The following is a 23,005-nucleotide window of genomic DNA, read 5'->3' on the forward strand; positions in this document are numbered from 1 at the left end:
TAATTCCTTGCTCCTTCATAGGCTTTCCACAGGTCCAACCACTTCTCTACCAAAAGAGCTCTGCCGCTCCTGCAGTCTCAAGAAGTTCCCTTGGTGCAGATGACCATTAAAAGCTTACCATTAAAAATAAAGACATATGCTACTGCTGTCACTTCTGTACCAACACAATCTTATACAACCTCACCAAACAAAACGAAACGTTGAGGGCCCTGAGAGAGACGGATTTCCTGAAGGCCCTAAGAAGGGTACATATTCCTGACAGACCTGCTAGTAACAGTGCTATGACATGTGAACAAACAGGGTGAGTACAAGCTTCTCTTCCACCCAGGGCTCACATTCTGTAACAACAATCACAGAAAGCCAACAAAGCTTGTAACTCATAATATCCCCCTGCTAAGGCAACTGCCCAAACCTGCTGTGCTAAGTGTTTCCAACAAAGATTTGGCATAGTGCTGCCCACATCTTGGCCCTGGAGGGAGCTCAGATATGGCTGCCTGGGTCTTGGCTGCACAAGAACAGTGTGTTTGAGGAGATCCTCAATCTGCACAGTGCTCCTGGAAGGACTTTGGCCCACATCCCTGCAATCATTTAAACCTAAAGAAAGATTGCCATCCATTGAAACCCAAGTTTTGTAAGCAGTGTCATTATCTACTGCCCTAGCATCTATGGCAACAGGTGATCAACATTAATTCAATGTCAACTTTTACCAAGAAAACCAACCTTGGTATAGAGAACTGCAGTGCAAATAACTGCACAGGACCTGGTCCCCAGGCTCCCTACAGCACAGCAGTCCCTGCACCCACTGCTGAGAGAGGCTGAAAGCTCCACAGTGCTCCAGTAATTACGTTTCTATATTTAGGATACAGTCTTCACATCTGCAGTGATTTCAATCGAGAACTTACTCCTGTTCCTCATTACCACCTGAAAGAGCAGTCAAACCACTGATCCTCAGTGAAGGCTGCTCTGAAAAAGATACCCACCTCTAACAACAAAAAGCTATTCTGGCAATTCAGCGTCTCTGAATCGAATATGAAGACTGGTTACACTCAAGCACTTTTTATTCTACCTACAAGCCTTCTAAAACAAAACAGAGTTCCCGAAATATATGAGCCCCGTGAATCCCCGCGACTGCCGCGGGGCAACGCCGGCACCGCCTCTGCAGCAGCGGCCGCGGCCCCGGGTCCGCACGGGAAGCGGCTGGGATGGAGCAACTGCTCCTGCGGTCCGAGAGAGGATACTTCGATTTTGCGGTGCTTGAAGCCGAGTTCAGCTTTTCCCCTATTCTCTACCCTGGCCGAAACGCGGCCATTCCGACACAGCCCGACGCTGAGACGCCGGGCGGTACCGCTCCCCGCGCCGAAGTGCGGGCGAAACCTCCGGGAAACCCCACACCGCCAGCCGAACGGGGCCGCTCCCCGCCCCGGGCAGAGATGCAGAGCGGACCACCCCTCTCCTGCAAGGCTGACACAGGAGCCCCCGCGCCCCGTACCCCGCTTGCCCCTCAGGGCTCCCTGCCGTTGCAACGAAGGGGAAAGCGAAGCGCCAACTCCCGCAGGACGACACAGCACAGCTCAGCCCCCGCTGCTGCTTTCACCTCCTCGCTGGGGGCCCCGCACGGTTGGATACCCGTGAGTCACCCTCCACCAGGACGGCGGAGGGGATTATCCCGCATCCCCTGGACGAACCGACCCGAGGTTGCTCGCACCCCCCATGCTTTGCGCTCATCTCCGCACAACTTCACCGGGACGGCGGCCGCCCCCTCCCCGGTCCCTCGGTACAGCGGCTCCCACCTGGTCGGGCTGCGGCGGCGGCACCGGGTTCCCCCTGCCGCCCGGGTGCGCCGGCTGCTCCTTCATGGCCGTCATCGCAAGGAACTCGGCTCCACTCGCCTGGGCTGCTCTCACTGCCTTTCAGTGAGTGCCTTTCACTGCCGCTGCGGCCCCGGGCAGCCCTCCCCCGGCTACAGCCGCATGACACCAACCTCCCCTGGAAGTGGCTCAGCGGCAAAGGAGAAGCTAAAATCAGAGGAAGGCGGGAGGGATGCGCGGATCCACCGCTCGCGCGGACGGAAATCCCAGCCCCGTGCCGGCCCCAGCGCCGCGCTCCTGCCCTGCTGCCCACGAACAGCCCTACAGCACCACCAGCTACCACCCACCGAGCGCCCCGCGCCGGGCACGCTCTGCCCTCCCGCCCGCCTCGCTCCGCCCGCCGGGGGCTGGACCGCCGAGCAGCCAGCAGGTGTCACAGCGGTGCCCGGCGGGCTGGGAGAGACCATTCCGCACTGCCGGTGCGGGGGCGGCGGGCCGAACCGCTCCCCGTAATGCCCCGCCGTGTGATTTAGAGAAAGGGTGTGCGGGCAGGACTGCCCTGTGAAACAGATGACACGATACGGAGGAAACGCAGACCAGCACCGTCTTGACCAGCCCTGCTCTCAAGGGACTGCAAATTACAATGAAAGTGTTTGATCTGTTTTAACATTATTGCATGGAGTTCCCAAGAACAGATCTGGCTGGATGGTGAGCACAGGCAGCAGGAGTGACAAAGACTGCCAGTAGGTTTCAGCGTCTAGTAGGAGCAGGGAGCTGACATGGGACTGAGGAATCACAGACCTATCTATGTGCCCGTATAACCCAGCCCTGGGCTGGCTCCTCCACCAAGCAACAGACACCATTTCTTTTGATGGCCCAGTAAAAGTTCTTGAAGGAAAAAATAAATAAATAAATAAATAAATAAATAAATAAAATACTGAGATGAACTTTGGAAGCACTTAAACGAAAGCCAGATAACGACTAATAGCCACTGTTAATTTGTCAAGTGCAGATCGCGTCAAACAAATCTAATTTCTTCCTTTAATAGGATAACAAGCCTGTGGATAGGAGAGCAGTAAATGTCATCTATCCAGATTTAGAAGGGCTTCCAGCACAGTCTTCCAGAACAGCCCTGTGAGGCAGAGAGAAGCATCACCCAAATAAGCCTAAGGTGAATGTCTAGAACAGCCACGGGATGGATCACTTTGGCAAAGTTTTGGGGCCTTCAGCCCTGGCAGCTGGATAAAAATCTGTCAGTGTTATACAAGCACAGATAGCGCCTCTTAAGGCAGGAGAACACTCTCAGTTAAGTGACAGTTTTTCCTGGCTTCATAATTCCTTCCCAGCTTGATGCTGAGGGCCACCCATGTCCCAGTCCATGGGACCCACCTCCAGGCAACTGCAGTGCAGACAAGCATTGCTCAGCCCAGTTCCAGCCTGCATGGCTCTCCTCCCTCTGCTCAGCAATCAGCTGTTCCTGTGCTTCTCTTGAAGACATCCACGCCCTCTCACCTCTCCATTTCACATCCCTATTCCTTCTCTCACCATTCATTATTTCCTTTCTTACCTCTCTACCCTTGCTGCTCTGAGCCCTGTCCCTTTACCTTCTTGCCTTCTGCTGCTGTTTCTTTTTGTATAATAACTGTGCTGTGCATAGAAAAAGCAAAAAGGGCAACCAAGACAGCACCTTTTCACATCGATACCCACAGCTCTGTGTTATTTCTCCCAAGAAGCCTTTGATGAAAATCCTTCATTTATGTTGGCTGTATGCTGCAGGACTCTCATTCTTTCTGAGCAGTGCATAACAGGCGGAGACTCAGATTTTGCCTGTGGCCTCTAGGTGCTACAGTAATACAAATAATAAGTCTTAGAAACAGGCATGCTCTGATTCATGCTGCTTACGGCACAGGTCTGTTGTAACTCTACTAATTACTGAGCCTATCAGAGCCAGAGCATTCTAATGATTTAGGGTTTGAATGAGCATGTTTCAAACTTCTTTCAGCTTGTTTTTTATGAGATCCATTGTTTTTGTAATTTCCTCTATTAATCCAGAGGAAATTCACAATACATTCTTTGTGAGGTTTTATCACTATAATGGACTGGAATATGCAGCAGGATTTTCATTACAGATCATGTGTGCTGGCTGTTAAGCATTCATAAATCAACCAGAATTACTGAAACAAATATCTAGGGGCTAAGAGACTGGGCTCTATGTACACCAAGGCTGATCTAAAGCTCCTTAAAATCAATATCACTTTTTATCAATACAATTGATAGCACTTACTCATCCCTTTTGTCATTATTTTTGTGTGCTGGTTCTTGGGACCATAGCATTGATGCTTTGGGGATAACAAATTCCCCCACCGATTTTCAGTTGTGCCCACACCAACCAAGTCCACTGGCGGAGATCAAAAGCTCCTCTCTCAGCTTCAACCAAGCACCTCGGGTGTAGACCAGCAGTGCTGCTCAGCATTCCCCAAGCCTGAGAAGAAAAGGCTCCAGCCATGCTCCCTGCGGCCTCTGTGCACGCAGCACAGGGCTTTTGAAATCTGTGTGGTCACAGCCTGAGAGTTTCTCTGCATCTTTCTACAATCACACTTAATAGAATATACTCTGATTATGGATTTCAGGTTCCTTTTAGAGTTTTAGCAACCAGGCTAAAAAGAATCCTTGGAGTCATCACGGGGAATTTTAAAAAAACACAGTTATGGAATTATTAAGGTAGAAAAGACCTCAAAGATCATTTAGTCCACCCATCCGCCTTCCATCAGTACTGCCCAATAAGCCACATCCCTAAGAACCACATCTAAAAGCTTTTTGAACGCCTCCAAGGATGAACCAATGTAACTAGAACTCAAAAGAAGTAGAACTGAAGCTGATTGACCTTCAACAGTGTTCTAAGTGGATGTGTAGGCTCACAAATACTTGTCCAGAGAATTACCACTAACGTGCATAAATATGACAAAGAGACATGATGTGGGTGTGGGTGGCACAGAGTGCTCTAAGGGATGGTTTTAAATGACAGAGCAGTTGAACTCTGCTGCTGGATTTCTGTAAGAGGGAAAAATTCCAGTCACTTTCTGCATTCAGAAATACACAAGAAATAAGGGTGTGCAAACGCACACATCTGTTATCACAGCCTGATACTCCACATCACCACGTTACCAGAGCTGCAGAGGTCTTGCAGGACCTTCCTCTCACACCTCATTGGAAGCCGTAGCCAAAAGCCCGCTGGGGCTCTGCAGCACATCCTCACTGCTACTGGGAGGGATTTCATCCATTTCATACACTCAGAGGAAAGGCTTTGATTTGCTGCCTTTCTGGTTAACTTGGCTCCATTATATTCATGTTGCTAACAATGATCACAAAGCAATTTTCTACTTTAAAAGCAAGACGAGCACAGTTTATGATGAGAATTATAAAAAGTTCCTTTCTGAAAATAACAGCTGTGTCTGGCCACCGCACTAAAGCACTGCCAAAAAGAAGTGGCTGCCCAGGGAGGTGGTGGAGCCACCATCCCTAGAGGTGTTCAATAAATATTTAGATGTTGTAATGAAGGATTTGGTTTAGTGGGAAACCAAATACAAATAGGTGGTAGGTGGGTGTTTGGACTGGATGATCTTTGGCGGTCTTTTCCAACCTTGCTGATTCTATGATTCTAAGTGGAGATCTCTGGGGCCTGCTCTCTGTTCAGTACCCTTAGTTTTGATTAACGGGCACAGAATGGAGTAGGTTTTATAATCCTGGAGGATTATTATTATTATTCCCACATCAAAGGGAAGGAGAAAAGATTTTGTATACAATTACACTACTGAGCTTTTTTCCATAATGTTATTAAAAGATGAAACGGAGCTGTCACAGAACTATATGATAAGAACCTATTCATCCACAACACACATTATATAATGAAAGCTATGAAACATTTGTATAATAACATGCACATACATCATCCAAGATTTGAATAATACCATTCCCCCCCCCAAAATGTTTTACAAACTGATATGCAAATTACTCATGCAGAAAGTTGCTCATCCAACCAGGAAAACACAGCTACAGCTCAAGGCAAAGAAAAGCAGCTATATAATAAAAACAAAAATCTTCAGGTAAAGAAGAAAGTCTTCTCCAGTCAGGACTGTGAGGAATACATTAAAAAACAGCATGTAAGTATATGGGATTCAGAAAGAGCCTTCCCTTTAAAATCCTGATTCCTTCACAGAATACAGTAGGATGCCTCCTGTGCTTTGGCAATCACCCTAAGTAAAATAAGCATACTCTTACTAACATTAAATACAGTCATAAGAATAATAGGTATCAATCCCATATTAAGAGTATACAATAATTTGATTGAATCATAGCAGTATGATGAAGACAGCCTCATAATGGAGAACTGGCTCAGGAAAAAAACATATTGGCATCTCCTGACAACAGGAAACAGACCATGTTTGGGGACAAAAGGCAAGAGAATCACTGAGAAGTCAAACACTGATGGAGAGCTCAGATAAGCTGCACATACCAGAGGGCTTATCCGAGCATAATTTCCCATGGTTTCTTTCCCTGCTTTTGCAACCAAGTGTCTGCAAATAAAAACACTGCCCCAGTTCAGCACTGCCATTCGGACTGCAAATGGCTGAATTCTCACTTCAGTCTGAGCTCTGATCCCGATGACCAGATCCCTTCATTGGGATAACACTAATTTCTTCACAGCGTTGTCGACCTGGCAGTCATTACTGCATGTCTTCTCAATCAAGAAGATAGCAGAGATCCTTGAGGGTGCTTACAGAAGTCACAGAGTGTGATTTGAGGCAGAAAAGAGCTTTCAATATAATTATCAAGAAGCTCCAATTAGAAGTAGACTTTGTATGAAAAATGCAGACCTTGGGAAGATAACATCATCAGAGAATTAAAGGGGATGAAGTAAGAAATGTTACAGAAATTTCTGGGCTATTTTTGTCCTTGAGAACTGGACACAAACCTCAGACTTCCCAATCGTGATAATACTGTCCTCTCAGGAGAGTTGCAGAGGACCACATATTGGCACAACAGTACTTTGATTCTAAATAACCACCTAAAATCCAACCTTAGCATCATTACTCACCTGGGAGCTGCATTCAGAAACCTTCCTGAGGATTTCAACAGGCTATTGGGCAGGAGAGGCAGACAAAGAATTGCTGATGCTTCTAACACTGAAGAAACCAGTCACTCTGAGAAAAAAAATGCTATTAAGGATGAGTGCTATCCTTCACATCACTCTCATAAGCTAAGCTGATACAGCTGAAAAAACAGAGTCACACAGATGAGCAAAAAAGTTGATATGATGAAAGTATGAAACTCTCAGTTGGGCTGTTTGGTTGGCAAATTGAAACAGAATTATAGGAGAGAAAATAAGCAGCTAGGCAGAGCTCCCCACTTAAGACTCTGAGGTAGTGATGTGTAAATGCCATGAAAATAAATTAATGCTGCAAGAAGCTGAAGTTTTTGGGCACGGTCAACAATATAAACAGCACTACAGAATTAATGGGATGCACTTCAAAATTGGGATTTTGCTATAGAAGCATAATAAACTGTTCAAGAGCAGGAAGAGATAAAAGAGGAGGCCTCGTATCTTTGTCAGGAACATATCCTGGTCCTGAGGTCTGCAGTTCAGCAAGTCAGAAGGAATTACTGTCATCCTGAATGACTCTGAGTATAGATAAAAGGGACCACAGCTAGGGGTACTATACTACTGGAGTTGTTCTTCTCCTATTTAACCTTGAGCACCAAGAACAAAGCCCAGTCTTTACATATATCCCAAGATTTCCATTTTTGCACTTGAGGGCATAACATCCTAAGAAAAGTCAGGGGCAAGAAGGAATTTTATGACACAAATATCTGATACAACAGCAATACAGGTGAACAAAGATGATTGCACCAACTTTCTGAATTCATCGGAGATCATATTTTATGTTTTCAGAAGGTGAAAGCACCAGGGAAATACAAAGTTTGTTAACAGTCTAATGCTATCATAGAATCATTAAGATTGGAAAAGACCTATAAGATCATTGAGTCCAACCATCAGTCCACCACATCCACTGTTACCTGGGAGAAAAGGTTGATCCTCACCTCACTACAACCTCCTTATTTTGGTAAGATGGTCAGAAAAAAAGCAAGATTAGGGAAAAAAGCACAGAAGAAAATGTGGACATCAAAAAGTGAAAGATAAAGATATAAGGCTGATGTTTCTAATACATTTGTCACACAAAAAAAATTGAGACCAGATAGTGTGCTAACCATCCTAACTATTATGAAGGCTAGAACATGAAGACAAATAATCCAGGCAAACAAATAATTACATAAAGTTCATTCAAATCAACACACCCATCCCACTCAGACACAGCAGTCAGCTCTGAACCATTTGAGGGAGCTGAGAACATCACAGGGATGGGCTAATGAGGGAAGAGTGGAAGGAACAGAGCTTGCTCAATAAAGAGGAAGAGGCTAACGTGTACACAAGCAGCTAAGCCTAGATATATATATTTTTACTGAGAACAAAAGCAACTTAAGTTTACAGAAGATAAAGTGATAAGAAAACCAGCATTAATTTATCTAGATACCCAGTTAATATAGCTTCCTTCTTTAACTAGCTAACCATGGACAAGCAGGAGAAATCCCTGTAGAACTTCACAAACATTTTCTCATGGTCTTCTGATAAGAAAATGAGATTGAGATGAAAATAACATTGCATAGCAGGTTGTTAACCTGCACAAAGCATTACCTCTTAATATTTAATTGCCAAAAGGGGAAGTCGTTTCAATTAGGGCTTTTCTGGGATTTGTGTGCAAAACCATTATGTTACTTCAGTCATTAGAGAGCATTTTTACAGACATTTACAGCTAAAAAACTCAGAGTTGGGAAAATAGAGAAAACTGAGTTACAAGTAGTGTCAAGAACAGCATCAGAATTCAAAACAGGCAAAATGAATGGGAGAAGTGATCCCAAATCATAATGTGAAATTCAATCAGGTGTGCCAAGCGCTGCCTATACTGAGCTGCAATCAGCTGCACAAAGGCAATGAGGGCAGAGCTGCAGGGCAAAAGCAGCACAGCAAGATCTCTCTGTGCTCCACACTGCAGTGAGCTGCAATCTCAATGTGACTCAGCACAGTAATGCTGTTCCCAAAAAAGCACATTTAGTCCTGGGATGAAGGAAGAGTGGAGTCATACAAATGCCAGCAAAAAAATTAGTTGCTTTTCTCAGCAGGAGACTTATGTGTCTGTGGTTCATTTTGATCACCGCCCTACAAACGCAGGAAGGGAAGCAACAAACATGTCTGAAGACTAAAATATGTCAAGGAAACTATTTCTAAAGTCTCTTGTGAGAAACAACAATCATTTCAAATCCAAGAACAGCAGATGGGGCACGGGAGCATGTCCTCATTGATACGGAATTTCACAGAATGATAGAATCATTAAGGTTGGGAAGACCACTAAGAAGATCTTGTCCAGCCATCAACCTATCACCAACAAACCACTAAACCATGTCACTCAGTGCCACATCCTCCCTTCCCTTGAATACCGCCATGGAGGATGACCCCACCACCTCCCTGAGTAGCCAGTTTCAGTGCCTCACCACTCTTCCTGAGAATAAATTTTTCCTTATATCCAATCTCAAGCTTCCCTGGCACAACTTAAAGCCATTACCTCTTGTCCTATTGCTAGTTACCTGGGAGAAGAGGCAAACCTCACCTCAGTACAGCATTCTTTCCAACCAGCGCTCAGCTGACCAGGTACTGTCACAGGACCAGAGGATTTCAGGGAGTACCTTCAGGCCTTCAGCTTCCATGATTCCCATCACCCCATTCCCTCCTACACTCTGCTCTGCACAGCAGGTGAATATGGTCCTGAATTAAGTTCACCCTTCCTTAGACTGCAACATAAATCAATCCAATGATACTTTACCAGATACCTGAAATTAAGCACATGCTTAAGTGCTTTGTTCAACAGCAATATACTTTAAGCACATACTTTAAAACTCTGCAAACTGGGTCTTTATAGCTTTCTTAAGTCATTACAACAGTGACACAAGTCTAAATTATAGCAGTGTGGGAATAGAATTGTCTGCTTGTAAGAAAGTAACCCAGAAAAGGAAAGAAGAACGCAAAAGAATATAGTTACATTTAATTTAGTGCATTCACATCTTTTTCAGACTAAACTGATGAAGATGACAGCCTTCTGCATAACTCTTTTCATAGAGGTATTTTCTAAAATCAGATGCAAACAGTAGGATCCTTAATGCCCTGCTTGCACACAGGTAATGCAGGCCATAGCACTGCTGCACATATGCATGAAGCTGAGACCAACCTGCATGCCTGTCCAAAGTAGCTTGACCCAATACAACTAAACGTGATTTTAAAACAGAGGTGAGAGCTCTCTAAATATCTGAGGGCATTACCTGCCCCCCCAAACTAGCTGCCTTACTGCTACCAAACATGACTACTTTTATAATGTAATCGTGGGGGGATGCGGGGGGGAGGGGGGGGGGGGGGGGGGGGGGGGTGGGGGGGGGGGGGGGGAGTGGGGGGGGGGGGGGGTGGGGGGGGGGGGGGGGGGGGGGGGGGGGGGGGGGGGGGGGGGTGGGGAGGGGGGGAGGAATCTATGACAAACCACATGCCTTTCATCTTTTTTTTTTTCTTGCTCTCTTTCACTCCTACTAAACATATACTTGTTTTGACCCCTGGGTTCTAGCTCTGAAGGTTACTTTGTTTCAGTCAATATTTATCCATCTGATCAAAAGATCTTCAACAAATGTTAATGTCTGTGCTTTCATATATGACAGAAGACAAAAGAATGCAGGATTGTCATTTCATATACTACAGGATTTTTTTTTTATTACATGTTTTATGTTATGTTCAAGCCATGCATATTTACTTGTTGCAGAATGAAATCATACAAGGTTATTCCCTATCACATCTTTCAAATTGCCTTTGGTGAAAGAATGAAATGTTTTAGTACTTCCCCATCTTGAAGAGCAGTCTTCCATGTAGAGAAAACGGTATTTAAAGATTTAAGTACTGTTTCTTATTAAGACTATCATTGGATTTCCAATGAAAATAAGATAGGAAATAAGAGGACAGGAAACTCTTTATCTAAAAAACACAGTGTCAAAAAATTATTAGTAATTCTATGTGCCATACCGTCACTGTTAAAAGTGGCATTATCAGTGACACATCATCAAGAAGAAGAATTGCAAAGTCACAAAAAGACAAAGTAATTTGCGGAAGTACAGCAGGCCATCGCAGTGATGCCAAGATAGGTTGGAGTGATAGAAATGCTGTGTACATTCAAGTATTCAGCACTCTGAAATAGCACTTAACCACGAGGGTTGGGTCATAATTTGACACCTTTTTTAATGCATTAAGGACAGTTAGAGAACAAAAATTAGTGTCTGATAATACATGCAAAATGCGACTGTTCCCTCCAGCAACTTGTCCTTGCTTGTTGCTTCTTGACCTTTAATTTAAGAAAGAAGGGGAAAAAAAAAAAAAAGAAAAGAAAAAAGAAATAAAAGCATGGCTCTAACTGAAGGAAACAAAAGTAACCATTCACTGCTCCATTAAAAATAACAGCTTGAATGTACATTCTGGTGGTCATTAATGAAACAGTTTCATTAGTGCTTACACTCTAGTAGCCACAGTCAATGATCTGTGGCACCACTTAAGAAAACTACTTGGACATTCAGGAATGAGTTTGTTCCTAATGTCTGCCTCAGATAATGCTCTGGAGTCAAAGCCTCTTTCAGACTCTTAACTGTAGAGTTAGTTTGCTTAGAGTACCTGGGAAAGCTCCAGCCTGGGTCAGCACAGCCCTGGAAGCAGCAGGGCTGTTCAGTGGGTATTTCACTGTGCCAGTGCTGAGCTTAGCCTACAAATGCAGAGTTAGGCACTTTATTCCAACAGAAATTGCAAGGCCACAAACATGAATTGTCCAGAACTGTTCAGACTGAAGGGGCCTCCAACTCCCCTGCTTAATTCAGCAATTCTTTTTTTTTTTTTTTTTTATACATATATACATGACAGAAGCAGTAACTTATAGCGCTTAATCTGAAATCATTTGATGTGATGTACATGTCAAATGCGCAATATGCTGTTTGTTTAAAATGGAAAATAAAACTTCAGGCTCAGCCTCCAAATGAAGCTCAACAGTCATTACGTGTGGGGCACAGGAGCAGCTCCATGCTCTCTCACACCACTGGCATCTCTGGGGTGCTGAAAGCATTTCACAGCCTTCAATTGCTGCCATGCACGTAAAATACTGCACGAGCCCCTTCTACCAGCCATCCCTTTGTGCCAAATCTTCTACTTTTATATCTAAAGACAGAGCAGGCAGTGTAAAAAGTAGTGATTTCCCAGCACTAGAATAATCATTAATTGCTCACTTACAGTGATAAAGGGGTACTTGCTGCAGAACAGGATTTAACTGACAGCCATTTTAAACCCAGGTTGGATATAAGTGATAATAGAAGCACTTTTTGTTCTAAAAGAAGCACTAGCTTGCCTGGAGTGTGCTTGGGTCATAACATCTCTGCAGAACCACTAAGAGCGTTGTAGGTTTTACACCCAGGCCACCTGGCAACCTGGAAAGAGCACCCTGTTAGAGTTCATGAGTGGGGGGGAGATGAAGTTGTTTTATCTTCTTCATCTTCCCCAAAGAACACGTTGCCTTAGTAATGAGAGGAGGACAAAAAGAGAGGAAAATGACAGAAAAGCTGAAAGAGCACTAATATTTCAAATTCTTCTTAAGAGCTTATCAGCTAGAGCAAAAACCAAATGAGAAATGGAGTCTGCACAGTTCACATGCAGCTGTGCAAGCTTTCTAACAAGACAAGCCGTCTGCTGGGTTTGCCTCTGTGGCAGCAGGAGGCAGCTCACTTTTGTTAAAACATTATCATTTCTCCCTTCTAGGAGAAAAAAAGACAACAAACTGTGCTCCTCTTCAAGGTACATGTCCAGTGTATTTGTTCTGTAGCTCTACAAATGCCAAATATTGAGCCTGTTTGTCCAGCCTTGTGTATTTCTGGCAACCATTTTATGTCTCTGTAAATCAGGCAAGATATACAGTTATGCTAACACATGAGTCACAAAAGGTGAAAACCAGGAGATAATCAAGCCCACAATATATAGCCATTACTCTTTCTAAATTGCTGTTAACCCCTATTTTTTTTTTTTTTCCCTATACTTGAAAATTGTTGTTTGCTGGTAGAGAATGTCACCTCCAAATTGAAAAAGGAAAACAAAATAGAAGCAAGCTTTTCTTTGGGGAGCATGTCAAAAAGGTCCACAATTTTATATTTCCATATAAATAAGTGATTAACACAGCTCCTGCTTTATGAAAACCTTGGATAAATCATTATCTACGTCAAGAAAATAACAACTCCTAATACAGAATGCAGCTGATAATTTGAATACAGGACATATTACAAAGGGTGCAAAAAGGAACATTTGTTTCCTATGCAATATCTAAGTCAAAAGGAACCAAAAAAGCAGCCTCAAAGTGGATGAAACCCATCAACAATATTGTAAAAATAATAGTAATAACAATAATAATTACCCTTTATCTATTGTTTCTTATCAGTTCTAAAGGATAGCCATACAGCCTCTGCTACAGAAGCTGAAACAATCTACACTCTGCTGGGGGTGGCACAGTGCGGAGCTTTGGCTGGTGCTGAGGTACCATCTCAGACACTTCTGGGCTCCTACGCAAGAGCTTGCAGAATTGGCACAAAAGGAAAGACAATCCCAGAAATAGGGAACTACCACCTTCCTTTCTTTTCCTATTTTTATTTTTTGGCCTTTGAAAGCTTTTTGTGACATCATTTCTCCATTTTTTTTGTTCAGATTGGATCCTCTTTCTGCTCCCTTTACAATTGCTTTCCTTCTCCATGAGGAATATCCCTTCTCAGCATACAATAGTAGCAGCTGTGATGATGCTGTGTTCCCTCTCCCTAGTCTCAGGGCTGAGGCTCCAAAATACACTAACACAATAAATGAGACATTCTGCCCCAGGAATATTTCTTAATTAGTTTTCTGACCTAATGTTTAACAGGAAACCCACACACTACCCCCACCCCGAGATTCAACTCTAATGTTGGGTACAACTGGGTGCAATTGATCATACAAGCTTGTAGAGACTGAAAAATTGCAGAGGAAACTCGTGTGGAAACAGTGAGTCAACATGAGTCACTCATTACAGAACAATACAGCTAAAACATCATTAAAACCTAAAAAAGAATGATACTACCAAAATACTTAATCTGAAAGCAATTCTCATTTCGCAGAGAAAACTTAACAAACTGTCATTGGACAGGGAGATGAAATGAATACGACATACCACAGCATTTAAATAAACTTGCCAAACAAACACCAGTTTCTGGTACTACCACATGAAGAATCCCAGTAAGAACCCTAAAATGTTCTATTACAAAGTAATGTTTGCTATTGATTTTATAAAACTTTTTTTCCCCCTGTTTCAAGTGTAATCATCTCCGTGAGCTGCCTAAGCTTTTCTTCTCAGTTCAAAACAGTTTGCTTTACCCAAAGTGACAGGATAAAAATGAACAACTATTTTACTTTTCAAGAGAAACATTTACAGCAGCAGTGAATCTGAAAAGCTTTAACTTCTTGTTCCAAGCTTAAACTACCACCCAAGAACAAGGATTTCAAAACCATCACAGCAAGCATCACATCCCTGGCATTTCCCATATAACCTTCAGAGACCAAATGCTTATTTGCACCTCTACTGGATCCAGTTATCTTTTCTCCTTTCTCACATGGTACAGCACAAGGACTCAAGTTAGTGCACTTTTCTTTGGTTTTAAAAGTCAAGGTTTTAACTGTGAAAGGGAAACTCAGATCTGACATTCTAAACAATAGCATTACATAAGACTGAAGAGGTGTGTAAAGTATACCATCCCATCTACCCATCCTGCATAGTCTTTGGTCATATTGTCTGTGGTGAGTTTGAAAAGTCACCAAAAAAAATCACTTCTCCTTTTTTAAGCGAATTATCCCACCCATTTATTCCTAGAAACATGACAATCATTGCTGATTTTTGTTAGATAAATAGGGAAAGGTACCAGACTGAGCGACAGCATCCTCTCACTATGAATTAATTCCAAGAACTTGAAAACATTAATGAGATCTTTCTATGACTTTTAGAATAAGAAATACACATGTAATCTCTGAATATGTAAAGATCTGAACAGAAGGAGCAAAGATGATAAAATAAAATGGGGGGGGGGGGGGAGGAAATGAGTTTAGCAAGTTTTTTAATTAACTGAAATAATTAAATTTGATATAATTATATTTTCCTCCAGAATTTGCACAGAAATGGATGTACCCTTCTTTGAATTATTCAGTTCTGGCAAAACTTCATTTTCTGCTTAAAACCGGATTTGGTAAATTTTCAACCAATCAACCCCAGTTCCAAAAAAGCAGCTTCTATTTCACCATCTTCTAAAGGTTTGATCTACTTAATAAGTTTGAGGACTATTTTAATGAGCAAAGTTTATTGTACCAATACCCCTGTGAAACAGAATGGAGGTTAGTTTATCGTGCCTATTATGATGAGAAAGCATTGGTACACTTAGTGATTTCCAGTTCTAGCATCCTAGCATAGTTAACAGATATTGAAAATATGCCTTGGATCAGTCTTGGACACCTTCCATTAGCATATAGTTTTTATTCTCTGATTTAAAATAAAATGTGTGAACGCATTACACTTGCCAAAGTCAACAGCCTATTTAAACTACTTCTCAAAGTTATTTATTATCTCTTATTATTAGGAACTCATTATGAAAACTCCTCAACAAAGTTTAAAACTACTTTAATGTTTAATCGCATTTTTGATCATTAATTAAATCTGCAGATAACTTTTTAAATCTTAATTCTCTCATCTCAGTTTGAAATAGAGTTCATCGCTCAATAAATTTTATTTTAGCGCACATACAAGGCCCATGTATTGATGAACCTTTTAAAGGAAATCTACAGCTCAATCAGAATAAAACTGTATTTACCTCCTATATCACAGCATGAGAATGAAAGCCAAGCTTGCGTCTGAAATCTTTAGTTCCACAGAAATAATCTCTTAAGATTCATTACTTATATATTTCATAAAACAAGAAGACTTCTCATTTCCTAAGTTACCTACTACAGAAGTGCACCAGAAGTCATTTCTGAAAATTTAAAAGAATAATAATAATTTCACATCACGCCCAGAAGCTCTCAATACCAGTCATACTGCCCAACACACTGCATGGCTTTGTGTCTTACAGTTCAAATTGTTCAGACCTGAGGCAGGAAATCTGTTGTTCATCTCTACAGCCCTTAGAGCAATGGGACCTTCTCTTTGCTGACATCATAATTCAGCGATCCCAATGACCAATGTCATGCATCAAACACTCCAAACTTCCCAAGAAAGTACATTTTAGTTTAAGGGAGCCATTGATGTTGTTAGTGAGAAGAACAAAATTATTGTTCTCTTTGTCCGCTGCAGAAAACAAACATGAAAGAGCCCAAAGAAAACAACTAAATATTCAAAGGTTGTTACTGAAATGGGGTACCTCATTTAAAGCAATTCCTGTCCCTGAGGTTCTGCAAGGGTCTTATTTCTTTTCATTTCTGGCATCCCTTGAGATTGATGTGGAATGCTACCCAACAGTAAAACACTGGCATTCCACATCTCCTACACTGAAATAAACACACTTCTCTTCTGGTCTAAATTATATCTGCTGTGCTTCCACAGACACAGTGCAACTGAAGACAAATGATCCTGACGTTATTAGGTCTTGGAAGGGGGGAAAACTGATGGGTCTGACTGAGTGGCAGAACAAGCTCATGAACTCTGTGTTTATGAATGTATAACTCGTTCTGCAATGGATGCCTTAAACTGGAGCGTGGGAATTTTTCTAATATAACACAGAATTAATTCAGGTCAGTAACATGAGGAACATGTTTTTTAGCATCCTTTAAAGTTCTGACTGTGTATATGTTTTTAACCACTACAAGAAACTTGGAGGAAAAGGGAAGAACAGCAGAAACATGATTTAGAGAAGGTATGAAAAGCTTCCTTTGATATTTAGAAGCAGAGTGGCTCTTCTTCCTGCTCCCTTACTGAAATCACCTTAATGTCAAACACCCAATCTCCTGTCACCTGTCAGGAAACACACACATTTCTTAGCAGATGACAGAAGAATGATTTATGTTTCATTCTTTCAATACAATCTGCATTTTGAGTAAATTATCTATCAGATAGTTTCTATTATCTGCTAAAAGGAACAGAAAAATAATAAAAATGCCCAGTTTCTCAATTCTGAACAGAATGAGGAATGGGGCATTTGAAAGACTAAGTCAAAAGGATTCTGAGCAGAATTTCTTCATACAAATATTCCCTTTGAGTTGTATATTTTCAGTGGCAAAGGAATACTTTCCTTTTTAAAAATAAGGCAGAGTGTAGGAGTAGGCAAAGGAAAGAGAGCTTTCAAATGAGAATAATTTCAGTGAGTCACCACCACTGTAAGAGGCACAGTAAATCTTACTCCTTTTCAGAGACTTCAGAAAAGCATTGGGGCATTTTAGCTCCATTTACCTGCTTGTAGGATCCAAGAAGAGATGAGAAATGGTGGGGAAAGAAAATTGATCAACTTTCGGAGCATTTTTACACCACCCAGTCTTGTACATCTTAGAACATTTAAAGTGTTCTTTACTACATGCTTTTACTATTTATTTCTCCAATTCCAGATAGTAAAGCTCAGTCATCTTCTTAGCTGACTACCTAGCAAGGTGGAGAAGAGTAAAAGTCCATACAGGCAGTGACAGATTCAAGCTGAATAGGTGGAAGAAGTGTGATGTTTTCAACAGTTTAATTTAAGCTTCTAGCACATCTGAAAGCTCAGGTTACGCTTTATTAAGGTATGTAGTTATGGCTCCATTTGTGCTGTCCTTTGTCATACAGCTTCCAGCAAGGTGTCAGCAAAAACAACTCTTACAATGAGACATAAGGAGCATATTTACATTGTAAAATGCTTCCTCAACAAACCAGCATTAATTGAATGTTAAATTTCTGGATTTGGCACTTGGAGACTTTGTCAGTGTTGGAATCAATGGAAGTCCAGTGGGAAGGAGGAAAATAATAGCTATCATAAAGCTGTTAAGTGCTAATTCAAGGACATATGCAGCAGTCAGGTGAATTTAGAGCCACTACATTCACATCTGTATGCAGCAGGAATCGTGCAAGGCAATGACATAGCAAATTATCTCTGAACAAAATAGAATCCAAGGTTGTTGCTACAAACAAGGGATCTGTCTGTGCTACAGTGCAAAAAAAGCAGTGATTGTCCACAGCCTAAGTTCTGTGCTGGCTAATACACATGCTCTACTTTACTTCAACTGGTTCTTGCTCAGTAAATCTACTACACAGATCAAGGATGCCTAACGTGCAGGTGAAGTATAGCTGGAGCTGCAGGGTCGTTGTGTTTACATACATGCAACAGTGAACAAGTAGTTAAATAGGCATGGGACAATACACTTTCCCCTTAAAGGAATACACTGGAAATAACAATATTTTCCTCTTATTCTAAGCACTGATCAAAGGCAATGGCATAATGTAGCTCCTTTTGATTTTCATTAAAAAACACTAAACTGTAGCACCAAAGTTCATGTTTTCTTATGCTGATTGAAGAGCAAACATCATTTACCAAAAATGACTAATAGCTGCATAGCCAATGAAGATCTAATAATATTCAATAAGACATGTAACGTCGAATTTGCATGAGATATTTTCCTTTACAACCAGTTAATGTCTCCTTCATTATCCCAACCATGAATCTGTTGTCAAAGGATTATTCCCTTTTAAAAGTGTCTCGTAACCTTCATTTCATAGGTTATAAAAATAACAGCCTGATTTGGATATGAGCTTAAAATGTTAACCACGTGTATGCAGTTCAAGCTGGGTATGATATAAATCACCGCTAGCAGAATTTATCCACACTGCAGTGAGATGTCTCCAATTTTAAACCATCCACAATATCAACTTTGTCTACTATGAAGAAGTTTGACCTGACATTGTAAACACTGGGATGACTGAATGCTAACTAAGCCTACTTCATCCACTACACGCAGTCAGGAGGTCTGCAGATGTGCAACTCTGCATCATCTTTACCTCTATTGTTAAAAATCAAAGGAAGTGGCAGCTTTCAGTTCATACCGATCATTTTTCTTTCTGCGTATGTAAAACAGAGCAAGATACATTCATAAACGAGCAGAGGGAGCTCTATTCTGCCCACCCTCACCATCAGGTTCAGGCTGATGTAACTTGGCACTAGCACATTGACTTCTAACTTACCCTTTTGTACTGAAAGTAGGATATCAAGTTCTGGTGTTTTTCTCAGCTGAATCTGGATGAAGCATACACAAAACAGTTTGCAATGTAATGAATGCTTTCAACAGTCATCCTTCATTATTCAGCTTGGAGGACTGAATTAGCTCACCCTGGTGGTTCCCTGTATTTCAGATATCTTCCACAGTTAGTACAGAAGGTTAGATAACATCCTTATTACCTTTTCATACATGGTAATCTAAGCAGCTATTAGAATTGTTCATTAAACTCATGCACTGTTCAAGCTGCAATAAAAGATGGATTGTCTATTCTCAAATCTATGTATCACTTAATATTGAATGGCTTTAAATAAAAAACAATGCTTTCTTTGTAAGAGTCTCAATTCTGTCCTCAAACAAAATCACTCATGTAATTAAAATGATATTATTACAATTCTCCCTGGAATAACCATCAAACAGATTTGAGTCTGATGCATAAAATGACAATGTGAAGATCAGAATACTGAAGTCTTTATATTTTCCAGAGGAATCCCCCAGCCTACCAGCCAGATTTAGAAATGCAACCACTCATGTGCAAGTTGACTGCACAGAGTTTTTCCCATTCCATCCCACCCCAAAAGCTTCATGCGCAGAGCCCTCACCCTGCCCAGCTGCACTGTGCACACCCCAGCTCCGTGCTTTCCAGGCACAGTAGGTACAGTTTATAAAGAATGCACAGGTGCTGCTTGTTCAGGCTGATGCAGGGATTGTACCCTGGTTTCTATTTCAGTCATCTCATTTCCCTGCCATTGCCTGAGGTGCATAAATTATTCAAGTATCAAACCACTGTAACAGAGACCAAAATGTATTTTAGAGAGATAGGATACCCTCAAGGACAACACAGGGGTTAGAGGAGTACTGTTGCTCAGCTTGTTGCTTTGTTCCATTGGGTACTCTCCCCTGGGCACTGCAGTAGTGATGTGCAGACTGGGAGAAAGCAGCAACACCTCACCCTGTTACATGTGGTTGCATTCAGAAGGACAGACAGAAGCCAAGTACTAATAATGATAGAAGAGAATAAATAGCTTAGCCTTTCTGACCCTCAGTTTGGGAGTCAGAACAGAGCCAAGTCTTGCAAGCATCTGTGACCAGAAATTCTATCTCTGCAAATGGGCTCATTCTTCCCCTTCCTAGAACAAGTCTGGTCGAGGAAGCAAGGAAGATAAAACCCATATTTTTGCATTTTGCCATCAGCACAAGTACCTCCTGTACAGAAGGGCCTACTGGAATTGAAGGTAGCTTAAGGTAAACTTTCACCCAAGCAGTAAGTAAAAAAAAGAGGCTTCTGACAGCTGGCACAGCAGGAGTGACTCCCAGCACACCCTGCTGAACACCTGCATTCACATCCTTGCAATGCAAACAAGGTGGACCATGGATAGAAGCAGGTGTGGCACAGCTGCCACACAGCACCAGAGTCCTCATGAAGAGGCTGTTGACTCAAGCTGCAGAGTTTACTGCCAAACACTATTTTCAAGCAAACTGATATGCCCACCACAGCATTCTCAACTTGTGTATAAATTGGCACAAGGTACCAACAGACAGACTGCACCAGGTTGGAAGGCACAGCACACTCCTTGCTAGCAGCCCTCAGAAGCTGGAGAGGTCAGGTTCCTCTGCTGCAGGGCACAGCTGTTACATGGGGGGTAATGACACACACTGAGAACAGCTGGTGCCATGCACTCTCCTATGGATGATGGGACAAAGCCTGCAGAGCCAACCTAGAGGGTGTTTCATGCTATTGCTTAGGGGAAGTCTGGAGATGGGGATAAAACTTCCTTCTTCCTCACTTCCTATGAAGTGCTTGATTTAGGTTCACATTTGCTAGCAGTGTAAAATTAAACATGACTATACCTATTATATCAAATCACAGCGCACTTTACCTTCTGCTGGAACTAACCCAGCAAATGCTAATTTTGAGAGCTCTCTCTCTACGATGAAAATGGGATAAACTACAATCAAAATGATAGACCTTCTGTATGCAAACATACAGGCATGCTTTGTATCTTCTAAAGCTTTGGCAGATGCACTTTTATTCCTAGTAAATGACAGATTTGCATATGTTTCAGACAAAACAAAATGGGGAGAGAACATCAATATTTACTTGGATTCTCTAAGTATTCCTAGCTATTAAAGTTATTACTGTGGCTGTCAGTCACAGGTTCAAATCTTATTTGTGCAAACTCAGCTTTACAAACCTGCTTTACCTACGACAAATGAAAACTTGAAGGTTCCAGATAGGTGCACTGATACAGAGCAAAGCCAATGAACTGCTGGAGTCAGTGCAGAAAGCAATCTGCATAGAGTGATCACAACTTTTCCTTGCAAGCAGTAAAAGTGAAAGTTAAAATAGGTCAGAAAATTCAATTAGAGGTGACTGGCTCAGTCCTTCCCAGATATATATACACATGCATAACTTCAGCTGCATGCAGTTCAACATGGCACCCCAGGTCCCAGTGCCTCGCATACAGGAAGTACTCGACATGTAACACTCAGGATCCTCAGTCAGTAAAGCCTCACCTATAGACAGTAAACAGGGCTTTAATTAGAACTGGTTTACTGTTCTAGAGGGTCCTAGAGAGACCAGTGGAAAAGCTCACACCAAAACTTCATGCTCAACCTGATTGGAGCCAGATTGAGCCAAATCATTTCCATGTTTACATCACAGCAGCACATTTTGAGGCTGCTCCTTTTTATACAAGAGTTTTTTCGCTGCCTTCAACAGAAACACAGTCAGGCCAAATGCTTGACAGCCTCCTCCTGTGACTAGCTGCAGTGATGCAAAGCCATGCACAACCATACACATTCACGTGACTGAGCTGATCAGTATGGTATTCTGTTTAGAGCTTTAGATTCTCCATTTCTATTAAAAAGTTTCAAAAGGTATTTATTAAATAGAGAGGAAATCCCCTCTTGATTAGCAAGACAGTGTGGCTGTATCATTGTTGAGTTCACAATAAGCTGCTGTCAACTTCTCCAGTGCACACAAAATAGAAGAGGGTTTTACAGCCTGTCACCATCTCCTGACAGGCATGTAAGGCTCTGGAAATAACCAAAACAAGACTCTTTTCTGGGCTCTAATTTCTCCCCAGTATACACTGCAAGATGACAGACTTCAGTTAGTTCACAACCAGAACACATCTGAAGCAGCAGTCGCTGCTGGAAGCAGCACATCTCTGCCACTCCCAGTCCTCTTTAGGCTCCATTCTACATGACCACATCCAACATAGTAATACAAATTTTGGAAGCAACATCATTCTTACCCCCCAGATTCTTATTCCAGAAAATGCCAGGCAGTAATGAATCACAGAGATGGAGAGGGGTGTGTAACTTGCTTGCCTCAGTCTGGAGCCCACACTTAGTGCTTGTAAACAGGTGAAAATAACAGACCACTTAACTTCATCCCTAAAGGAGCTAAATGAGGTGGATTGAAAGTGAGGGCTTCAGATGCATTTAAAGAGTGAATTTTGATGCTTCCAGACCTATAGGCCAGATGGTCCTTTTAAATAAAAAACAACAACAAAGCCCAAGGCTGGAAAAAAAAGTAAAAGCCTCCAGGTGTCTGCTGTACATTTCAGTCTGTGATAATATTCAAAACATGACAACTCTGATAAATTAAACCCCAAGGAGGCATGGCCAAAAACAAAGAGAATTTATACAGAAAAGGTATAATTTATGCAGTGACTTATGGAAACAAAATAGTAACTAAAGCAACTTCCTACAAAAAAAAAAAAAAAACTGTAGCCAACTTACTTAATCCAAAGATGTATGTATGTATTTGCTGTTAACCTGGAAG

At 42.0% G+C, this 23,005-nt stretch overlaps 1 protein-coding gene across 2 annotated transcripts in view; it reads right to left on the reverse strand.

The window, feature by feature from the left end:
• The window catches only part of DPP10 (dipeptidyl peptidase like 10), a 285,484-nt gene that overhangs the window by 142,834 nt on the left and 119,645 nt on the right, over positions 1-23,005 (reverse strand). The window contains exon 1 of one of the 2 annotated variants that reach the window (XM_015868601.2): positions 1,791-2,179. The exons of the other annotated variant lie outside the window; for it this stretch is intronic. Within the exon in view, the coding sequence (XP_015724087.1) occupies positions 1,791-1,865 (75 nt within the window). The 5' untranslated portion in view covers positions 1,866-2,179. Of the gene's footprint in view, positions 1-1,790; positions 2,180-23,005 lie in introns of those variants that run through there. 2 annotated transcript variants of the gene reach the window in all.

Source organism: Coturnix japonica, chromosome 7 (genome assembly GCF_001577835.2).
Source record: "Coturnix japonica isolate 7356 chromosome 7, Coturnix japonica 2.1, whole genome shotgun sequence".
Lineage (NCBI taxonomy): Eukaryota > Metazoa > Chordata > Aves > Galliformes > Phasianidae > Coturnix > Coturnix japonica.